Source organism: Acanthopagrus latus, chromosome 16 (genome assembly GCF_904848185.1).
Source record: "Acanthopagrus latus isolate v.2019 chromosome 16, fAcaLat1.1, whole genome shotgun sequence".
NCBI classification, from domain to species: domain Eukaryota; kingdom Metazoa; phylum Chordata; class Actinopteri; order Spariformes; family Sparidae; genus Acanthopagrus; species Acanthopagrus latus.
Window position 1 is genome coordinate 12,294,413 of NC_051054.1, and position 19,499 is coordinate 12,313,911.

Genomic DNA, 19,499 nt, shown 5'->3' on the forward strand with positions numbered 1-19,499 from the left:
GTGTGTAGCCTACAATATTTTCTTATGAAAAGTAGAAGAGTTAAATGTGGAAAAGGTCTCCTCATCAAACTAATCATGGCTATAATTATTGTATTAATCATATACTTAACTGCTGTATATTTTGTTATGATGTAATGCTTGAATTCCTGTTGATCAGCTTTAACAAATGATCAAGTCACTATGAATTAAAGCGATTAGTTCACACCACTTGGAAAAGTTAAGTCAGTTACCTAAGTAATTGAATTAAGTTTGCTGGATTTCATTTACATTTAACTGTCATTATGTATATTTTTGCAAACTTCTGCACCTCTAGGAAGACCAATATGATTAAAAAAAATAAACAAAGTAGATACTGACCTGCTTTAAAGAGCGACTGAGCAATACACAGGTCGAAATAAAGCTGCATGTAGCTGGAATTGAGCTAAATTTGTCCATTTATCAGTTAATGTTATGATTTGTACCATTATTATGAAGTTATATCACGTTGTCACACATTTAAATATAGTGTATGTCTCCTAGATGTGTAGGAGACAGATACTACATTTAAATGTGTGAAGACAACACATCTAACCCACACATCTGATCAAGTGATGTCAGAAATGCAAATAAATAAATAACTCTGATTTAACAATAGTTTTAATGCAGTCTGAGCTAAATGTTTATTGGGTGGTTCTTATCAGCACCTTATTTTGATTTCAGTTGATTAAACCGAACCACTCCGGCCATTTGGTGCCACATAACAGACAGATGTGTTCCGTGTGGACTTGATTTGAGACGTGTCAACAGGCACAATAATCCAATTGTGCTATTGACACCAAACTGCTAGAGACCATGCAAACGTGTGTGCTTCTGTGTCATTACCCTATATATATCAAACCAGTTGATCACTAGCAAGGCTTGGTATTTTTCCCCCCAGTGAAACATGCCGAGACATGCTTTTCACTTTTGCTGAGTTATTAATACATAGGAACTTCTTTTTTGTCACATGCTCTGGGTGCATTAGTTTTTATTTTATGTCTCTTGTCGTCAATATGTTGATGGATATTATCTCGTCTTTCAACAACTTTCGTAATGTTTGATAGCCGTTGAAAATGGTGGTACAGATTTTGTGGAAGAGCCTCATAGTAAGATTTCTTAGCAGCACAGTGTGGTCACACAGTCTGTGCAGTTGCTTGTGACTTGTGGTTTGAGTTCATTTGAACTGAGCATTTGGTTATTAATATGCTCCTAGAACTGGATGAGCAGGTTGCTGCTTGGCAGAAAGTTTTCAGTGTTCCTTTTACACAGAGGCCAATGTAATATGTTCCATTTGTATTCTTTGGTATAAATGAGCATCTTTTCTTCTTAGTTTTTATTGTCCCTTACAATGGAGAGTTATATCAAAGTGAAAAACTTATGTTAACTTCCGCTTCTTATTGTGGAATAGAGATTAAACTTTTTCTTTTTAAATTCATACCAGACTCATTTGCCAAATCCCATAATGTTATGAAATCAACTAATCTTACATCTTTAACTACTTCAAATCAGGTCAATAGAAGAAGGTGGAAATAATTCAATAGCTGACATTTTTTAATCAATATGAAATGCTCACAGTTAAATTTGCATTGTAACATATACTGTCATGGTTTATATGACTGACAGCCAAAAATGCTCAAAGGGACAGTGGTTCAAATATGCCTTAAACAGGATAAGAAATTCAGGATTTATAAACCATATCAAATACCAACACTGCAAGACATTGGACATAACTGTGTTTTATTTCTCATGGTCATTGAATGTAGGATTAGATTATTTAAGAGTTCTGTTCACTTTGAGTGTGTTAGAGATTATTGTGTAGCTTCTTTTGTATTCAAAGACTTGAATTGCATACTTTTGTGTGACTTTAAATTACAGACTCTTCTCTTAAAGAGTTAAGACATGCAAAGATTAGCTTCAACACATTAACAAAAAACAAAACAAAACAAAAAAATAACTGCATGAAACACCATGCGCTAGTTGTTGTTGTAGAGCTTATTGTTGCTAAACTATGACTTATTTCACATGCAGCTGGGTTTGATGATTTGCAGTTGTGCTGTGTGGGTCAATTTAAGTCAATTTAACCAGAGGGGAAATATCTTCATTTACTTATGTTTGCATGCCAAAACAAACTAAGTGTACAAACTGTCCCTGTTTCATGACTGAACAAACAAACCGACTGAAAAGGACAACACAGTTTACGTGTGGCGGACCCTGCCACCTCTCTAGCTTCAAGCACTGTTCTGGTGACCTTATTCAGTTATGGAAAACAAATAAAAATTTCTGCAACTGTCCTGTTACCTTATCAGTGATGTAAATATTAAAACAGTGCCCCTTTAAAGTAAAACAAGAACTTTTTCACCACCTCAAAAGCAGTTGCCTGCAAATACCTAGTATTTCAGTGCAGTACATAATATTCAAATACATTATGATGCATTAATTTCAACCGTGTTATTGCATCAGTGCAGAGGAATTTACTGTATCTGGCACTTCAGGCCGCGCCCACACCAGTGACGTCAGATAGGATACTGTCCACCCGCGTTTGAAGGACAACGCTGTCAAGAGGGTTCTTCCTCCTACACGAGGAAGAGTCATGCAGGCTGAATTAAAAACATAGTTGACTGAAAAGATTTTCTTTTCTCCTTCACATGGCTGGGAATGGAAGCAGCCTTTCTGAATTTAACACGTACGTCAGGGCGCTCAAAGACCACCGTGGTTTGAACACTTAGAGGAGAAGAGAGAGACAGAAGAAGAAGAAGAAGAAGAAAAGGAGGAAGGACGAGAAGAAGAAGACGAAGAAGAAGAGGCGCTCTTTAACGTGGCAGCAGCGGCTCCCATCATCACCATCTCCTCTGAAGTCATCATGGCGGACTATAACCTCACGCCGCTCGCTCGCGCTTTGTCACAGCCACAGTTGGACCTGCCAGAGGGGAATGATGTCGGTCCTCCGCGAGGCATTCAGCTTCACCCGACCCGCATGAGAAAGTTGTCGAGCTGCAACTCGCTGGACCTCATCGAGCCGCTGGTCTCCCCCGCGGCCGCGGAGGCGCGAGTCCTCGTCATCAACACCGGAGGGACCATCGGGATGACGCTTCACGACAACGGTAGCTGTATTGCAGTCACTTTACTGATGTTTTTTTTTTTTTTTGGCGTTAGCAGCCTGAGTGGAGGGCAGGTGGCGTGTTGGTAGCAGTCGTGTTGTTCTCGTGTTACCATGAGGCATGGAGTAACGTTAAGCCCCGCGTGACGACAGCAGACGCGTCCTAAAATAGTCCTGCATGCAGATTAACAACACAGACCATGCCGGGATATATAGGTCTGTAGCTCCACAAAGCGCCCTCGTGTGACAGCTGGTTTTAAATGTATAAACGAGTCGTTGTATCGGTGTTCCACAGAATCGGCATGGCCAGCTATTAGAATGACAGTAGGTAAATCTGTGAGGGAGGCCATGCTGAAAAACAGCAGCAGCTGGAGCAGCAGCCCAGGTTCTTTCAATGAATAACCAAAGTAGTTGTTGACTTGAAGGCAGTGTGCGTGGAGCATTGGAGTGAACTTCGTTGACATTTAAAGGTCCCTCCAGCTTCAGCCAAAAGCAGTGTCACACAAAGTACCCAAAAGTCAAACTTAAATGATAAACATACCATGTTAAAAGATTACCAATGGTTACCAATTCACCAAAGTAAAAGGGAAAGTTCCCCTCTGAAGGGAAAACATGGGTAATCGTGTAAAAGTATCTGATATTAAATGTACTTAAGTATCAAAAGCCCAATTAAGAGTCAATTATACATGGTGATAGAATGTAACTAAGTGCATATGCTAAGTACAATTTAGAGTTTACTTGAGTGTTTTCCTTCTCTGCTACTTACTACACACATACCATGGGAGAAAAATACGATTCTCCCAGGTCATTCTGTCTCCACACAATAGGAGGTCATACTTACATACATACATACATACATACATACATACATACATACATACATACATACATACATGCATACATATGTTATACAGATGTTAAAGTCTGGATAAGGATAGTGAAGGCCGCTCTGCAGTCTCTGCAACCTAGATATTGAAAGCTACTGTCGATACCTCTACAGACCACATGTCTGACGAATCAAGCTAAGGCAAAGCTGTTTGCGTAAAACTCGTAAGGAGAGCTTGAATCTATCTATGTTAGCAGATTTAGTGTCTCTGACTTATTTTACCTCCTAGTCGTCTGGCTAGAGGGGAGAGACTCTGCATCACCCCCGTGTTATGTTGTTAAACAGATAACCATGCATGGGAGGGTTGCTTCCTGAAGCTCTAAGACATAATTTGGGCATTTGGTAACACTCTGAGCAGGCAGACGTGCTGTTATTTTGCTCCTCCATGGCCATGTTCTATACACAATCTCAATGCAAGTATTCAATTTATTGAGGATAAAATAAAGTATTTAAAACAGTGCACCTACTTTGGCTGTGGTGCAGCATGCAAATTGCAAATAACTAATAACCTACACCTAAATAACTACATGTATTTGATAATAAGTTATCAAATACATGTGCATGTATTTGATAATAAGTTATCAAATACATGTAGATGAGTAAAAGTATAATATTTGCCATAAAAATGCGGTGGAGTAGATGTATGAAGTAGCAGTAAAAATGGAAATACTCAAATAAGGTACAAGTACATCAAAATTGTATTTAAGTTCAGTACTTGAGTGAATGTTCTCAGTTCCATTCCATCACTGGGTTTAAGCCAGAACCACACTTCTGCAGGGCCATCCATCAATATTTCACCACCTGTGGTAAAAGGCTCTGTCTTGTGTACTCTGTGGTGTTTACTCACCTCATAAGGCAGCATTGCTTTGACAGTGCTGTGTAATCAGATCTTATCATAATTGTAGGCTTGTCTCTCACTCCGTACTGGAGCTTTGACGAGTATGCTGATGTGGATGTTTAGCACACACTCATCATGACGTCTCTCACCGTTACTGTGTTCAAAGACACTGGGATCATCCACGATATCAGTGTGTCAGTTCAACAGCGTCAGTCCCTAGTCAAATAGTATGACCACTGTTTGTTGTGGCATATGGAAACGACTGAGGTGACTGAAACATGACCTCCACTTTGGACCTAATGGCATATGTTTACTTTGTGTGCGCTGGTCATGATTGACCATGACAGTCTTTTCTCTCCAATCTGTCTGTCTTTATATGTCAGGAAATTTTTCTAGAATTTCATTATCCCAAACAAAGGTCTTCACTTTTGCATAAAGATTTTATAAATGTACTTAGTTCAACAGCCTAAAACTTCCTAACTTAATGTGTGTCAGACTAGCATCCTTTTCAGCCTCTACAATGATGCAATGTCCTACATCTACCACTAGGGTTCAGTATGAGACTGCTGTGTGGTGTTGACTGTACTTTTCTCCTAAATTGTTGCTGGTTCAGTTATTCCACCAAGGGAAACCTATGAAATATTGCAATAACCACTTGTTTCTTCCTATTTCTACTGTATAATCTACAGTGCTCGCCCCAAAAGCCAATGCGTTTGTGCAGAGCCTGCGTAAGTTGCCCATCATCCACGATGAGCTGTACGCCCAGCAGACCTGCCTGTATGACTACTACGGGTCTGAGAACACCCTGGTCCTGCCGTAAGTGCCCCCAGAATTCCTCACACAGCTTTAAGTTTAGTTCTGCTCTTCACATTTGCATGATCTTGTCTAGTCTGAGTGTTAAAAAGTCAAACTCCTCTGGTTCCAGCTTCTTAAAAGTGATTATTTTCTAGTTTATTTACTACTTTTCCTGACATTTTTAAACCAAGAAATGAAAGATTTATAGACAGCTTTTACAGATATTCTTAAGGAAGCCTATCATATCTTAAAGGACTACCCGTCCTCATAGTGAGAAAATGTACCACTTAATCTAAAGTAGGGTTATTGTCTTAGGAAGCTAACCCAGGCCTGAATCATTTCACTTCCACAGTATGTGAAATAATACATAGGCTTTTAAGATAGTTTGCAAAAACAGTTGGTTGTATAGGCTAAATAATGTTCAAACAAATTAAATCTTCGCCTTTATAATCATGACTACATCTTTATTACTATGAGTACAGTTTGTGTTATGGTCTTCATATAATATCATACTAGAGGAGGCAGAAACTAAATGGAAACAACTCCCTCTCCTCCTAGTAATTGTTTTAATAACCCTACATTCCTTTTGTTGCTTTAACAGGAAAATAACACATCATTCTGAGAATCTACATCATGGGTGCTGTTGCAGTTCTAGCGTTGTGTGTGTGCTTGCAGTGAGCTTGAGAGTATTATAATTACTCTGCTGTCTTAGAGACCCAATGTTATTGTGTGCTTGCATGACAGGAAGTGCATGCCGACGTGGCCTTTTGGCAATAGGAGGAAATACCAGGGAGGACACAGGAGCATGGAGCTGTGTGTTGCCTACTAATGTCGCCTCTGTCATCAACAAGATAGCTGCTTTAATTTGTATCCCAGCTGAGATAACCTGCTGTTTCTTGGAGGTTTAGTTTGTGAGTAGCTGCTTACGGCCTGCTGGGAACAGCAAGGCTAACTTACTCTGCCGCATGTTTGATCCATATTGTCTTGTGCATGTGCTGTGGAGCGGTAAGAGCAGAGCTCGCGACTGGCCTCCCAGCTGATCAGCAGTCTCTGTGGGGTCTTAATTACCCATGTTTCCACCCAAGGAACCTTCCCCAAGGACTGGGCGCCTTTGGAGAAACTCAGTGCGTTGAAACTGCAGGGAGACGAGATGTAAATTAAATTCAGCGGACATTATTTTACCCCCCAAAAAGACCTCAGTACTCTCCAAAAGCACAGGAACATTGGAGGTCGGGCTTGCAGCTCTGAACTTTGCTAATATATCAAATACTTGCATAGTACTTTATTTTTTCTTTCAGAAATCTGCAGCCGCAAACCAGTTTGTCTTTTTGTTCATATTGCATAAAAAATCTAACATACATCAGCGTGATGAGAACTACATAAAATGACAGAGTCGATAACGTAGCCTTTGCTAACATGATATTCAACTGAATTTTTAATGTGAATGTCTGAGCATGTTCTTGTTGAATTTACTAATATTTTTTGTCGGTTTACATTTGAACATTTGCACATCCTTGCCCTGGTGTAGCGTTAAAATCACCTGAAGTGGGCTCATCTGCAAGTCTAATAGACATACTGTTGATCCTATGCCCAGCCTATGCTGAAGGAGGGAATTAGTTTATTGATTTATTGAAAAGCTTTATTCATGGGATGACGAGAGGCAGTGCCACAAGGCCATTCGCGCCCCACCTCCAACACTTACACGTACACATACAGATGCACACACACACCCACACTTAAAGATATTCATTATTCTTAAGCTATGAGGCATCTTAGCACCGGTATGCTAATGTGTAGCTTTGCTCCACCTTGGGGTACACTGCCAGAAAGATGAATAATTGGTGATTTGAATAGTGTTTTCTTGTGGCATGTTGGCCTTAAGATTATCAACAACATATGTTTGAGGGTCGTGTATGGACTTGGGGCCAATTAGAAGAGTGAGTGCAGGACCCCTGGTTGGGTGGACTGGGGCTTGCTTGCTCGTCCCCCTGCTGTTCCATTCAGCTCCTGTCTCCGCGTTATAAGGCTTCCCTATGGTAATGCGGGGGGTGTCCCACCCTGTCTCTTTAAAAGGGAGATTAAAAAGAAAATCTTTCCATGGCTGTTTGGCCAGTCACGCTGCCTTACACGGAGCATCGCAGGTGGGGCCATGGGAGTTAAACTCCACTTGGAGGCGACATAAATTCATGCAAGGCTTGTTTTTAAATGAAAAGGAAACGCAGGGTTTTTTTCTTTTGCTCTAGCCTGGAATGTCTCATCAAATAACCCTCAAGTTAAATATAATCAGCCACCTGAATTCCCCTCAGCTTTGCCTGTATTTACAATACACAGTGATAAAGCACTACAGAACATTAGGACTTGACGGTGGAAAGGAAAAATGGCACGTTTGAAAGTGCAGCACTCACCGTACGCCTGCCATGCCCCTCCCTTTTACACTTTAAACCTCTCTGTCTGAAACAGGTTCTGGCACCCTGCTGCCGAGACAGAAGGCCCAGCTAAATAGACTTTGTCTCGCTTCATAAAGTCAGCTCGGCTTTTAGCATTCCCCTACCCTTCTTTAAACTCACTTCTCACACTTAACCAGAACTTTGTTAAGTGAGCACAATGAGGACTAACACTCATCTGTGAAGATGATAATCATTTGTTTAACCGTGTGTCCTTAATTAGTTTTGGAGTGAACTAATAAAGACTAAAACCACTGATTCACTTTGGGCTGCTTTTGTTCTGCTTTGGTTTCTGTAGATATGATAATTAACCTGTGTATATAATGATAGAAACTCATAGATAAACCTCTCGCTCTCTTCCAGGCTAAGCAAAGACAATAAAAGGATAATATACACGGTAATAGAGTACAACCCGTTGCTGGACTCCTCCAATATGACTACAGATGACTGGGGTAGAATTGGAAAGGACATTGAGGTACTTGCTGCTGGATCTATGTCGATATGATATGTCGGGGAACATTTTATTTGATTCTGACATTCTGATCAACCTTTTTTTCTTGTCTTTCTCTAGAAAAACTATGAAAACTTTGATGGTTTTGTGATCCTGCACGGCACAGACACTATGGCTTACACGGCCTCGGCCCTGTCCTTCATGTGTGAACATTTGGGCAAACCCATCATTCTCACCGGCTCACAGGTAAGAGTCACTGTCCTCAGGGGTCTGACAAACAGAATAACCAAAATGCTTTGGAAGTAATTCGCTCTCCTCCTTCAGGTGCCCATCTATGAGATGAGAAATGATGGCAGAGACAACTTGCTGGGGGCGCTGCTGATTGCCGGCCAGTTTGTTATTCCTGAGGTGAGGAAATGGAACTGGGAAATACATTTTGCTCTCCCTGGTATGAGAGTAGAAGAAAATCAGGGTCAGGGGCCGAGTAAAAACTGAGGCTGTGGCTGAATGCCAGTTTAAGATTTTAAGATTTTATGTGTAAAGTTGATAAATGAAAAATTAAATGAATTCAAAATGAACCAATAAGAATAATCTGATAATATTTTAAACCCATATATTCGTAATGCGTGGAGAAATGTGGTGTGTCCTACAAAGACGGGCGTCAGCAGGTAACAAAGGCAGCTTGTCTGATGAGATTGCTTGCTAACGACAGCATTTCGCAATACCACACAATGATTACAGAACAGGTTGAACAATGTGTTATCTATCAATTTATAACCAAAGTGTGGATACAACAGTTGCATCCTTTGTATTAAATCATGATACAAAAATGGCCTGGTTTTCATTTACAGACATTTGATAATCAGTTTTGACAAATGCCTTTTGACTTATGTACACAGGTTTCCATTCATATGTTAAATCTTTGTCTCTGTTCAGGTGTGCCTGTATTTCTATAACAAACTCTACAGAGGGAATCGTGTGACCAAGGTGGATACGGGGAGCTTCAATGCCTTCAACTCTCCTAACTTGGCTCCTTTGGCCATCGCTGAAGTGGATATTACAAGTAAATCAGCGCTGTCAAAGTTTTTGTGACTATTCTTCAGAAAGAGTCCTTCTTTAAATCTGTGTCTCCATCTTTTCCTTTTCAGTCAACTGGGATACAGTGTGGAGGGCCAACACCACAGCAAAGTTTCAAGTCAGCACCGAGCTGAACAGGAATGTGGGCCTGCTTCGGCTTTTCCCAGGAATCACTGCTGCTACTGTGAGTCGTTCAGCCCCTGAACCGGACCTCAGAAGTTTTATTCTATCTCTGTCACCGTCATGTGACACGTGAGCAAATAGTTAAAATATTTGAACGATACATCAAAAGTGTTGGTGGTTTTGAATCTTGTTAGTTACATGATCTTAGAAAAAAAGGAACACTTTGTCACACAAGTGCAATCTGATGTCATTCCATTATTTTTGGGTAATTGCACAATTTCAAATCAACACCAGATTGTTTTTAGTCAAATGATGAAGGCAGGAAATACTTAAAGTTTAACCAGCATGCAGAAAATGTTTGCCCTCTCAATGTATTAAAATGTAATTAAAAATATGTTCTTCAGAGGTAAATGACTGCTTGAATCTGTAGTTCTGTCGAACTGCAGTAAAATATAGTTAACTTTAATTTAATTGCGCTATTACCCGTCGTCAGTTACCTTCGCGGTCATGTAAACTGCCATCAAAGCTCAGCCCAGAGAAAGATGAGAGGGAGTTATGGGCCATGACCAATCACCCTGTAAAAAAGGGAGGATTGGCGTAGATGCTGTAACATTTAGCCACCACCCCCCCTCCCCTGCAGAGGATGCTGGGAAGCTGACTTTACTGTCTCAATCTGCTCCTACTGCCCAGCTCGGCTATCAAGGCTTCCTTACAGCATTTAAGTGCCTTTACGAGGCAGCGTTTTGATTAGGCACAGGGCCCCCGTGTGCTCCCTGCTGTACTAGAGCTTCATTGGTAATCTGCTGTCAAACATTACTCGTCAAAACTGCTTATCGCATCAAAAAATACTGACTGAACCTGGCACTTTTAATGTCACCTTCTTCTCACATTTTACGGTAACTGCCTTGGTCTTGCCAAGTGACTTTATGCATGCTAACACCTTCAGATTAATTGCTCTCCTTCCTGCCATTTCAGTCATCTGCCATTCTAGTCATATGCCATGGCTAATGATGTGGTATAGGGCCTCCTGGTGCCAGCCAACCAGCGACTGAGATGCTGGTTGCATAGACGGCACCAGATGGGCTTTTAGGAGAGTGGATGGACTCGTGCATTGGAGGGAGAGATGCCGCAGGAAAAATAACATGGAATACTAATTCCTCAATTTAATTCTGCACGGTTCAGCAGCCAGTTTAGTTGGCCATGATTTTGAGAGTTTTCAGTGTGAGTCTTTATTTTATCTGTCTCCAGGTGAGGGCTTTCCTGCAGCCACCCATGGAAGGTGTGGTCCTGGAGACCTATGGCAGTGGCAATGCCCCTGATAACCGCCCTGACCTGCTGGAAGAGCTGAAGAAGGCCACTGACTCTGGTGTCATCATCATAAACTGCACCCAGTGTCTGAGGGGGACCGTGTCAGCGTCTTACAACACTGGCAAGGTGTGCCATATTAACTGCAAGTCAATACCGAACGCGACATTTTTAAAGAATCATTCAAATCACGTATTCCTTTGACTGTCCCAGGTGTTGATGGATGCTGGGCTGATAGCAGGTGGAGACATGACGCCAGAGGCGGCTCTGTCAAAGCTGTCCTACGTACTGGCCAAGAAAGACCTTGATCTAGCTGCCAAGAAAAAGGTTGGTGCCTACATTCATAAATGTTATTGAGTAACAGGAGCTCACTTATTATCATAAGCAAAAAAGTGAAGCACAGATGCATGTGTTCTTGTGTCCAGATGATGAGTCAGAACCTCCGAGGTGAGATGAGCGCCGACTTAGCAGGAGCCAAGCTGAATCTGAGCGACAGCCGTTTCATCCAGGTCATCGCCAAGTCTCTGAGCATCAGCTGCAAGGAGGTTAGTGGCACTTTAACAATAAAAAAAAAGCTTCAGTCATTACATATTCAGACAAGTAGCAGTTTTTAAAAAAAAAAAAAACAAAAACCTGTGGTGTCTGCAGGAGCTCGAAGCCATCCGTGATGCCCTGACTCCCCCACTGGCATGTGCTGCTGCCAAGATCGGAGACGTGGAGGCCTTAGAAGCCCTAAAGGAAATGGTAAACAGCCCTCTGGTCTCTATCAACAAACAATTTGACACACAGTTCACGTGGTAATGTAATAACCATTTTATTTCCAAACCTGTGAGATGTCTGATGCATCAGCCTTCTGAGACCCTCGAAACACAACTCAGAGATTAACCTTTATGCCAGCCAAACAGCATTTGAACCATCTTATCTGTTTGTATAGTGCGGTCAATGCCCCCAGGTAAACCTCTCCCACTGGTGGTTTGCCACAGAAAAAATGCTCAAGGTCATTCACACAGCCAAGCAAAACACGAGGTGAGACTGGTAAGGCAGGCTTAGCGTATTTTTATGTAGCTTGACTGGTGAGCAGCCGTTTATCTGAACATCCTGACACTTGAATAAAAGCACTTGAGCTTTGATTTCATTTCAGTTTTCATTTATCCACCCACTCCTCCTTTATTTGATTCTTGCCTCTGTTCTACAAGTGCTGCTGACCAGTAATAAAGTCAAGAAATTGCACTCTTCATCACATAAAAGGCTGGTGTTAATATATATTATTGTTGCTATCAGAACACCCCATGAAAAAACAGATCCCAACAATGTGTTAATCCCCCCCTCAACTTCCCTATGCTGTCCGTGGCACTCCACTCCCATAATTTCTGTTAAAAGCACGTGGAAAACATAAAGATTAATTTAAAGGCTTAGTTATTTCATGAAACAGCCTGACACTGTAGCGTCATTGTGGCCAAGCCATGTGTCACCCAGTGTGTGGCTCATTGCTGGGTTTTTTGAATGACGACAGAAGTCTATGTCACAGAGGAAAAGCTATATCAGGTTATACAGAAGGATCAATTCATCATTGGCCTTTTTGTCTTTTCATTTTATTCCAGATTTGTTGACTGTAAGAAAAAAATTACAATGTCTCTACCCATCAGACATATCCTTAAAGCTCCAGGTAAACCAAGGCAAAAAGAAAAAAAAGGTCCTCAGCACACATAATAGGATGACTTTTTTTTCTTTTATTAACCTGCAGCCTTGGATTTAAATGTATCAATACTTTTGACAGCCTTGTCAAAAGTATGTTTTCACATGTTTTCCTTCATCACAGGGGAGTAATTTGTGTCTGGGCGACTACGACGGACGGACACCCCTGCATATCGCCGCATGTGAGGGCCACTTGAATATGGTGCAGTACTTATTGATTAACGGAGCGTCAGTCTATGCTAAAGATCGTTATGGGGACACACCCCTGTGCAACGCTGTACGCTTCAGGTAAGACTCAAACCGTAATGGGCTGATGTTTGTTTTCCTCTGCCTTTTAAAGTAATATGGCCATTTATGAAGTTGCAGACATTTAAAGTCCCCCTTTTGGCCATTAGGGACCATTAAGTGTTTGCTGGTAAAATGTGTTGTTAATAGCAGCTGTAGAGGCGACTTCATTAAATGAGCTGCTGCAAGGTAGGGAATCTGGCTCTGCTTAAGTGACAGCAAGGGTGCAGCGGCTGTTGGAGGGGGGTTGAAACCAGGGGAGCAACTCATAATGGAGTTTAGAGGCCAGGCAATAATTATAAACTAATTAGGCTAATTGTCATCTGACAGTTCAGATGGTGTTTATTTTTACCATAGCTGTTTATTTTTTTAATTTTCATCATTCGTTGACATTGCTCTAAAAGTCTATGAGGGAGAAGCCGTGCTTAATGTTTCCAGTTTTTTTAATGTTGAGCCTCAGGGTGAAAACGTTGTATGTGTGGAAGCTGTGCCAAATGGCTGTTGTCCTATTTTAACGGTTGACACTGCAAGTGTGGACCTGTTTCCTTTTGTCATGGCGGAGGGACGTATTAGAGCGCTTACACCTGTTGTAACACTTCCTATGCCACACACCTGGGCTTGCTCTGCTCTCTCTTAATGTATTTTTTTTTTAATGTCGTTATTGGTGCAACACAAGTTTAGATTTAGTTGTATGTCTTCATAAAATCATTTAATGGACTGAAGCTTAGTCATACATCTGGAGTTGCTGTGATGCGTCATTTCTTAATTACCACACTTGGATGCCCTTATAAGGAGTAGCAGAAACCTAAAGAGAAGGGTTAAACAGCAAATATGGGGAGTGTCCTCTAAACCAGTCTTACCAACCTGCTCCCAGTTTCACAGATGAGAGATACTGGCTTCTAAACGCGTGACAGGAAGTCTTCTAAGTCCTTCTCAATAGTTTCTTTGCTGTAACGCCACATTCCTTTAAACAATTAAACCTCAAATTGAATCTTTATTGCACAGCAAGCCTCGTTCTTTTTTTCTAAACTCAGTGTAGGGCAATTTCAGGGCTTTTTGTTTAGTTGTTAAACGCCTGTCACCAAGGGTGTCACTGCAGGTGACTCCTGCGTGGGCGACTCTTTGCAGGCACAAGGAACGTGTTCCCACATGCCAAACTCCAGTCGCTGCCAGGCTGGCTCTGTCAGTGAAAGTCCACATTTGAAAGTCTAGAACCCTAGGCATTAAATGAACATGTTGAAAATTACGTTATATCCAAATGATCCTTTGATGATTACAGTGTCAGCTAATATAAACAGTGATAAATATATCCCTTCATCTCATGTCCTCTAACTCAGGCACAAGGATGTTGTGCAGCTGCTGAGAAAGACTGGGGCCCACTTCTCCAGAAACAAGCTGGAGGAAGCAGGAACAGAGCTGTGCAGGTGAGACACACAAGAAGCATGTCTTCAAACAATCACACACATATACTGTCGCCAGTTCACTGCCATCCACAGTGACCCATCCTGCATAGCTGACACCGGTGCAACCAGTCGCCCCGCTGTTACGCAAACTGTAGGAATGCCCCCTGGCAGCATAGCTTCGGATCTGATTTGCATCACTGGTGTCGGCAGGTATACCACACACTCTGTGGCCCCTGTTAGTTATCTGCCCGAGACACTCAACAGGTTTTGTCAAGACAGTTCCGATTTGCAGTTTCAGAAACACACCTGCCTTGAGGTACAATAAGAATGACAGGTTGCTATTATGGGAAGTCAAAAAACATCTGCGTCATGAAGCCCGACTTTTTTTTAAATGTGTTTCCTTGATGTGTTGGCGAGGTCTTTTCAACACAACCTTCTCCCATTTGTGTCTGTTTAATGTATCAATAACAGTGCTGCAGGCATGAGCCCTAAAACCAGACGATGCGGTTGCATATTTGCAAATTGCTTCCATCTTTTTGAAGTCGGGGTTTTTTTTTCGGTTGGTTTTTCATGTTTTATTCTATGACATAAAATATGTCATCTTGTTTTCTGCAATAATCCAAAATCCAATTTAAAAATACTCCATTACACCTTATATTATAGAGGGGCCCAAGGCATTGCTAACTTCCTGATAGTCCTGAAACAGTATATCATCCCTGTGGCACTCTGTACTGATTTTGCTAAACAGAGCTGTTTGCAGTAATAATAACTGTCAAATCCTGTGTGTCAGCCTGGCAGCCAGCGGTGACCTGGAGGGCCTGGAAATCTGGAACTTCGCCGGAGCAGATCTGAGTAAACCAGGCTATGATGGACAGACGGCCATTCAAGTGGTGCGTTCTCGAGAGTCGGGTTCCACTTGAGAAACACTTATGAATCCATAAATTAAAACCACTTCCTGTTGACTGACCCATATTCTTCTTCACAGGCCAAGGCTGTTGGCAAAAAAGATGTGGTAGCCTTTTTAGTCCATCTCATGAGCACTAAATCCAAGGTGATTCCGATCTCTTCTAGCTGCTGCATGTACCTAATTCTTTCATGTCAAACAGATTAATTCAATATGCTTTTGTTTAATTCTCTGTTTATAATTTCCTCTCAATTACATGTGTGTCTTATTTAATTTCAGACAGTATTTGGTGACTTTAATGAGTATGATGAATATGATGATGATGATGATGAGGTAAATGAGATTTGGTGAATGTGTGTGTCTCCTAGTTTGTGTGCTTGTCCCATAATGGCCATGGAGAGAGAGAGCAACATGTCACGCTCTGAAAACCAGGAGGGAAAACAGTTGGCACCACAGTATGAAACCGAGGGCTGAAACACGACCAAAATATCTGTAAAAATGTGCACATTTCATTTTCTAGCACAACTGTCACTTTTTGGCTTCAACCAGCCATTTATTCTGTTAACCACAGATTCATAGGAGGTCTCTCCGAGCTGACGTTGTGGTAATAAGCTCCAGAAGTTGGTCAAATGAATAAAGAAATAATTTTGCCAACTTTTGGAGAACAAATTATACCACACAGATTCTGTATGAAGTTACAATCAAGCTAGCAAAGTCACAAATAGCCATTGTTGGGTAGCGGTACTTTAGAAAGCAACTTACTGCTCATTACTGCTATTTAAAAGTAATTCATTACGTGACAGGGTTACCCACTGAGAAAAGTGACTCATTAGAGTAATTTTGTTTATTATAACTGAAAACCCCCTTTAACCATGCAGGATGACAGAGACTCTATCATTTAACAGCTCTTCATTAGTTATTTATGTTTGATTATAAATCATAAAATCTATTGTCAGCAGGGGTGCACATATCCCAGAAAGTTAATATATTGTGTGTTCTTTTTTGGTGCAAAGGCATCTGAGATTTTCTTTTTTTTTTGTACTTTGTACTTTGTGGGCGCCAGAGGAAGAGGGATGTATTATTTATTTGAAAATTACACTAGATTAGAGATTAGAATTGCAAAACTAACGTGTTTCTCGTTGCAACAAAAAAAATAAACCTGTAATCTAACCTGTTGCTCTGTGACTCGGCCAATAACTTGAGTAAGTTAATCAAATTACAGCAAAGCAATATCATCACGAAACAATTCGTTTCTAAATTTGGAAGACCTCCTGAACACACCACATGCAAAAATAATACCTTTTACAGACAAACACAGATGAATTAAAGTGTATTAGCCACCCTCACGCAACACAAAATCAGTGGAAAGCGATGAGTGGTTTTCCCCTCCATGATGGGCGGGGCATGCTTGCGATCTGTCTCTGAGATCCTCTCTCATGGCTGCTTTGGCTCTCCTCTATCTTTGTGTATATCATCTTGTGCCTATTACCTATCGATCTGTCCATTTTTGTCCTGCCCAATGTCTTTGGAAGTGCATGCACTGAGCAAACAGCAACATCACACTCCTTGCCAGTGTCACATTCTATGATGGAACTAAAGCAAACACACCATGTGTATACCACACACACACACATTGACAGCCACAGGCAATCTAGAGCTGCCAATTCACCCAACACTTGGAGGAAAACCTGCACAGACAGCATGAGAACACCTGACCCCACACACTGAGGTCTCTGCTGGAGAGAACAGCCAAATGAATTAAAAGAGATTTCAAAAAGTGGATGTAAGAGAAAATCTGGTAATCTGGTACATTTCTAAAAAATTACATTTTTTAAAAAAAGTATTATAGTGGACTTAATGTGATTAATTAACAAATTGTTTGTTTGAGCAATTTGATCAAATCAGAGTCAAAGCAACATGTGCTTCACTGGTTCCAGCTTTTCAGATGTGAGGATTTCCTAATTTGTCTGTTTTTAATAATGTGTTCTATGAATATAAAAATCCAAAACAAAACTAGAGCTGAGCTGTCACTGTAGGCGCTGAACTTGCCTCAGACCTTTTTACCTTTTTCAAAAGCCTGAACTGCTAAACCTGTGCAGCCTGCTTTAAACAAGGCTGACCGGCACGTGTACCCGTGTGTTTGTGATGGTGTGCGCGCGCTTCTAGTCAAAGAGCACCGAAACGTCTCTCACCTCTCCAACGCTCCATACTAACCCTGTCTCTGTTTGTCTCGGTCCTGCAGAGCGGAGTGATCGAGTTCACCGCCCGTCCAGAAGCAATGTGAGCCGACAAACAGGAACCGTCCTCAGTTTGCGTCCACTTCACCCTTAAATCGTCCTTCACCCGGCGTCCACCGTCCTGCTGAATCTCACAGTCACTCTCGCTTTGAGCATGTATATCTGTGTGACGTTTAAAGCCACCGCGGCCTACAGTCTTTCCCTCCAACCCCACTGAAAGCACAACATTGTGTAGCCACTGATTTGAATGCGCAGTGCTTAAAAAAAGCACTATGTGTACGTATATTTTTAATTGTTGCACAGCAGTACATGTATGAGGAAACATTATCATCCTGAATATTTGAATCAAGTGCTTTTATCACTAAGTATGTAGAACATACATGTGGAATCAGGGAATTCAGGCTGAACCTGAGCTGTTTTTAACATGAAGAATGCTGAAACCTTTAACGGTGAATGTGGTTGTGGTTAAATCTTTATTTTATAATTCACCAAAAGAGTTAAAGAACTCTGACTACTGCTGTGACATTACTTTATGAAGTACTGTTGTCTCTTGCTAAAGCAATATATCAGTGATATCTGGAACAACAGGGTGAGCTCTATTTTTATGCTTATTTTTACAACCAGAGTCTGCAAACTTATCAAATCATGCATCCTGTCGAACTGTAGCACTAGTCCACGTATGCCTCTGCCCCTGAAGTGGAGGTTTCTCATTTCCGTCTGCTTAAACAGGTGCAACAAAAACCTGCAGTCACCCTTCAGACTCATCCAGCCTGTTCCACTCGCTGATCGTCGAGCTGGAAGAGTCACTCATCTCCCCCTTTTCAAATGGAAACGGAGATGAAGCTGCAGTTTCTGCCGTACCCTCGGCAAAACAAATGACCATTGTGTGCACGTGGTGTTAAACGTTGTTCGATATGATTCACTTTTTAAAATAAACAGGTCACTTTTGTATACTTTAACGTTATCTATGTTGGAATCTTCTGTGATGACACGTGACTTTAAAGTGCAAACAACTTTGAGACGACTTCAAATGTGTGGTCCTGTTTGTGTTAATGTCTGTACTGTCTTTGTTGTATTCAAAAAAATGTAAAGGGTGTGTGTGTGTGTGTGTGTGTGTGCATGTGTGTATGTGTGTGATGGGTCCTTCTCAAGCAACAGAAATAAATCTTTTGTTTCGACACACTGTCTCCAGTGATTGCTTCTGTGTCGCACCGAACCCTGAAACTCACACTGAAACCGTGGCCGTGCTCCTCCTGGCTGAAGATTCACGAGCAATTTCCCATTTGACATGGTTCTCTGTATGAATTAGTGCACATCCAGCCAATTGGTGGAGGTCATTTCTCTTAGTGAGCACGGTTCCTTTGTGTTCTCTCAAGAAATGTGTTCAGAATAATAATTGGACTGTGACTGCAGCAGCAGGCCTCGAGGAGGAATACATCAAACTTTAACATGGAGGTTATCCAACACCTTTTTCTTTTTTTTAACTGACTGCAGGGTAAATTTGCCAGAAATTAGACAAAAGGTGGATGACATTAAAACCCCACGCGTCCATGTGACTTCTCAGCCTGCACTGGCTGGTATTTGCTATCTCTGTCTCGAGGGCGGCTGCCCTGTCGTGCTCCTTGCCGGTGGAACCCAGCTCATCCGGTTAGACCAGCATGGGCCTCATTCCTCCTTGAATAAGAGGCTTGTATGGACCTAGCCCCAAAAAACACTATATAAAGAGCTCTCAACTGTGCAGTCAGTCACTCTGAGCAGGGGTGACACCGAGGAATCACATTCGCACAAAGGACAGAGCTCCTCACCTTCTGCAGGTAAGCACTCTTGACACACAGCCTGTTTTCTCTCCGAGGCCCCTCAGCGCCTGAAATCTGTTGCCGTGATTTGTTCGCTGTCTTACAGCTGCTGTCAGGAAACTAATCCTCGCTGCTGCTGCTGCTT

General features: G+C 41.6%; 1 protein-coding gene across 4 annotated transcripts; it reads left to right on the forward strand.

Moving 5' to 3' along the window:
- The first annotated feature begins 1,578 nt into the window (after positions 1 to 1,578).
- On the forward strand, positions 1,579 to 18,738 carry aspg (asparaginase homolog (S. cerevisiae)). Of its 4 annotated transcripts, XM_037071073.1 has the most exons (18): positions 1,580 to 3,119; positions 5,529 to 5,655; positions 6,236 to 6,271; positions 8,442 to 8,553; positions 8,650 to 8,775; positions 8,854 to 8,937; positions 9,466 to 9,592; positions 9,678 to 9,790; positions 10,978 to 11,163; positions 11,248 to 11,361; positions 11,460 to 11,579; positions 11,683 to 11,778; positions 12,854 to 13,017; positions 14,352 to 14,438; positions 15,208 to 15,307; positions 15,403 to 15,468; positions 15,601 to 15,654; positions 17,564 to 18,738. In XM_037071073.1, the coding sequence occupies exons 1-18, from the start codon at positions 2,879 to 2,881 to the stop codon at positions 17,603 to 17,605; spliced, it is 1,995 nt and encodes a 664-aa protein (XP_036926968.1). In that variant the 5' UTR covers positions 1,580 to 2,878; the 3' UTR covers positions 17,606 to 18,738. The 4 variants fall into 4 exon arrangements, with proteins under 4 accessions (XP_036926971.1, XP_036926968.1, XP_036926972.1 ...); XM_037071076.1 differs by lacking the exons at positions 15,601 to 15,654; positions 17,564 to 18,738 and adding an exon at positions 15,690 to 16,415 and having other exon boundaries at positions 1,579 to 3,119; XM_037071077.1 differs by lacking the exon at positions 15,601 to 15,654 and having other exon boundaries at positions 1,582 to 3,119.
- The last annotated feature ends 761 nt before the right edge of the window (positions 18,739 to 19,499 follow it).

Coding starts and splice junctions, on each gene's coding strand:
- aspg (XM_037071073.1), top strand. CDS start 2,879: ATGGCGGACTATAACCTCACGCCGCTCGCTCGCGCTTTGTCACAGCCA. Junction 9,791..10,977: donor CAGGAATCACTGCTGCTACT/GTGAGTCGTTCA, acceptor ATCTGTCTCCAG/GTGAGGGCTTTCCTGCAGCC. Junction 14,439..15,207: donor GCAGGAACAGAGCTGTGCAG/GTGAGACACACA, acceptor CCTGTGTGTCAG/CCTGGCAGCCAGCGGTGACC.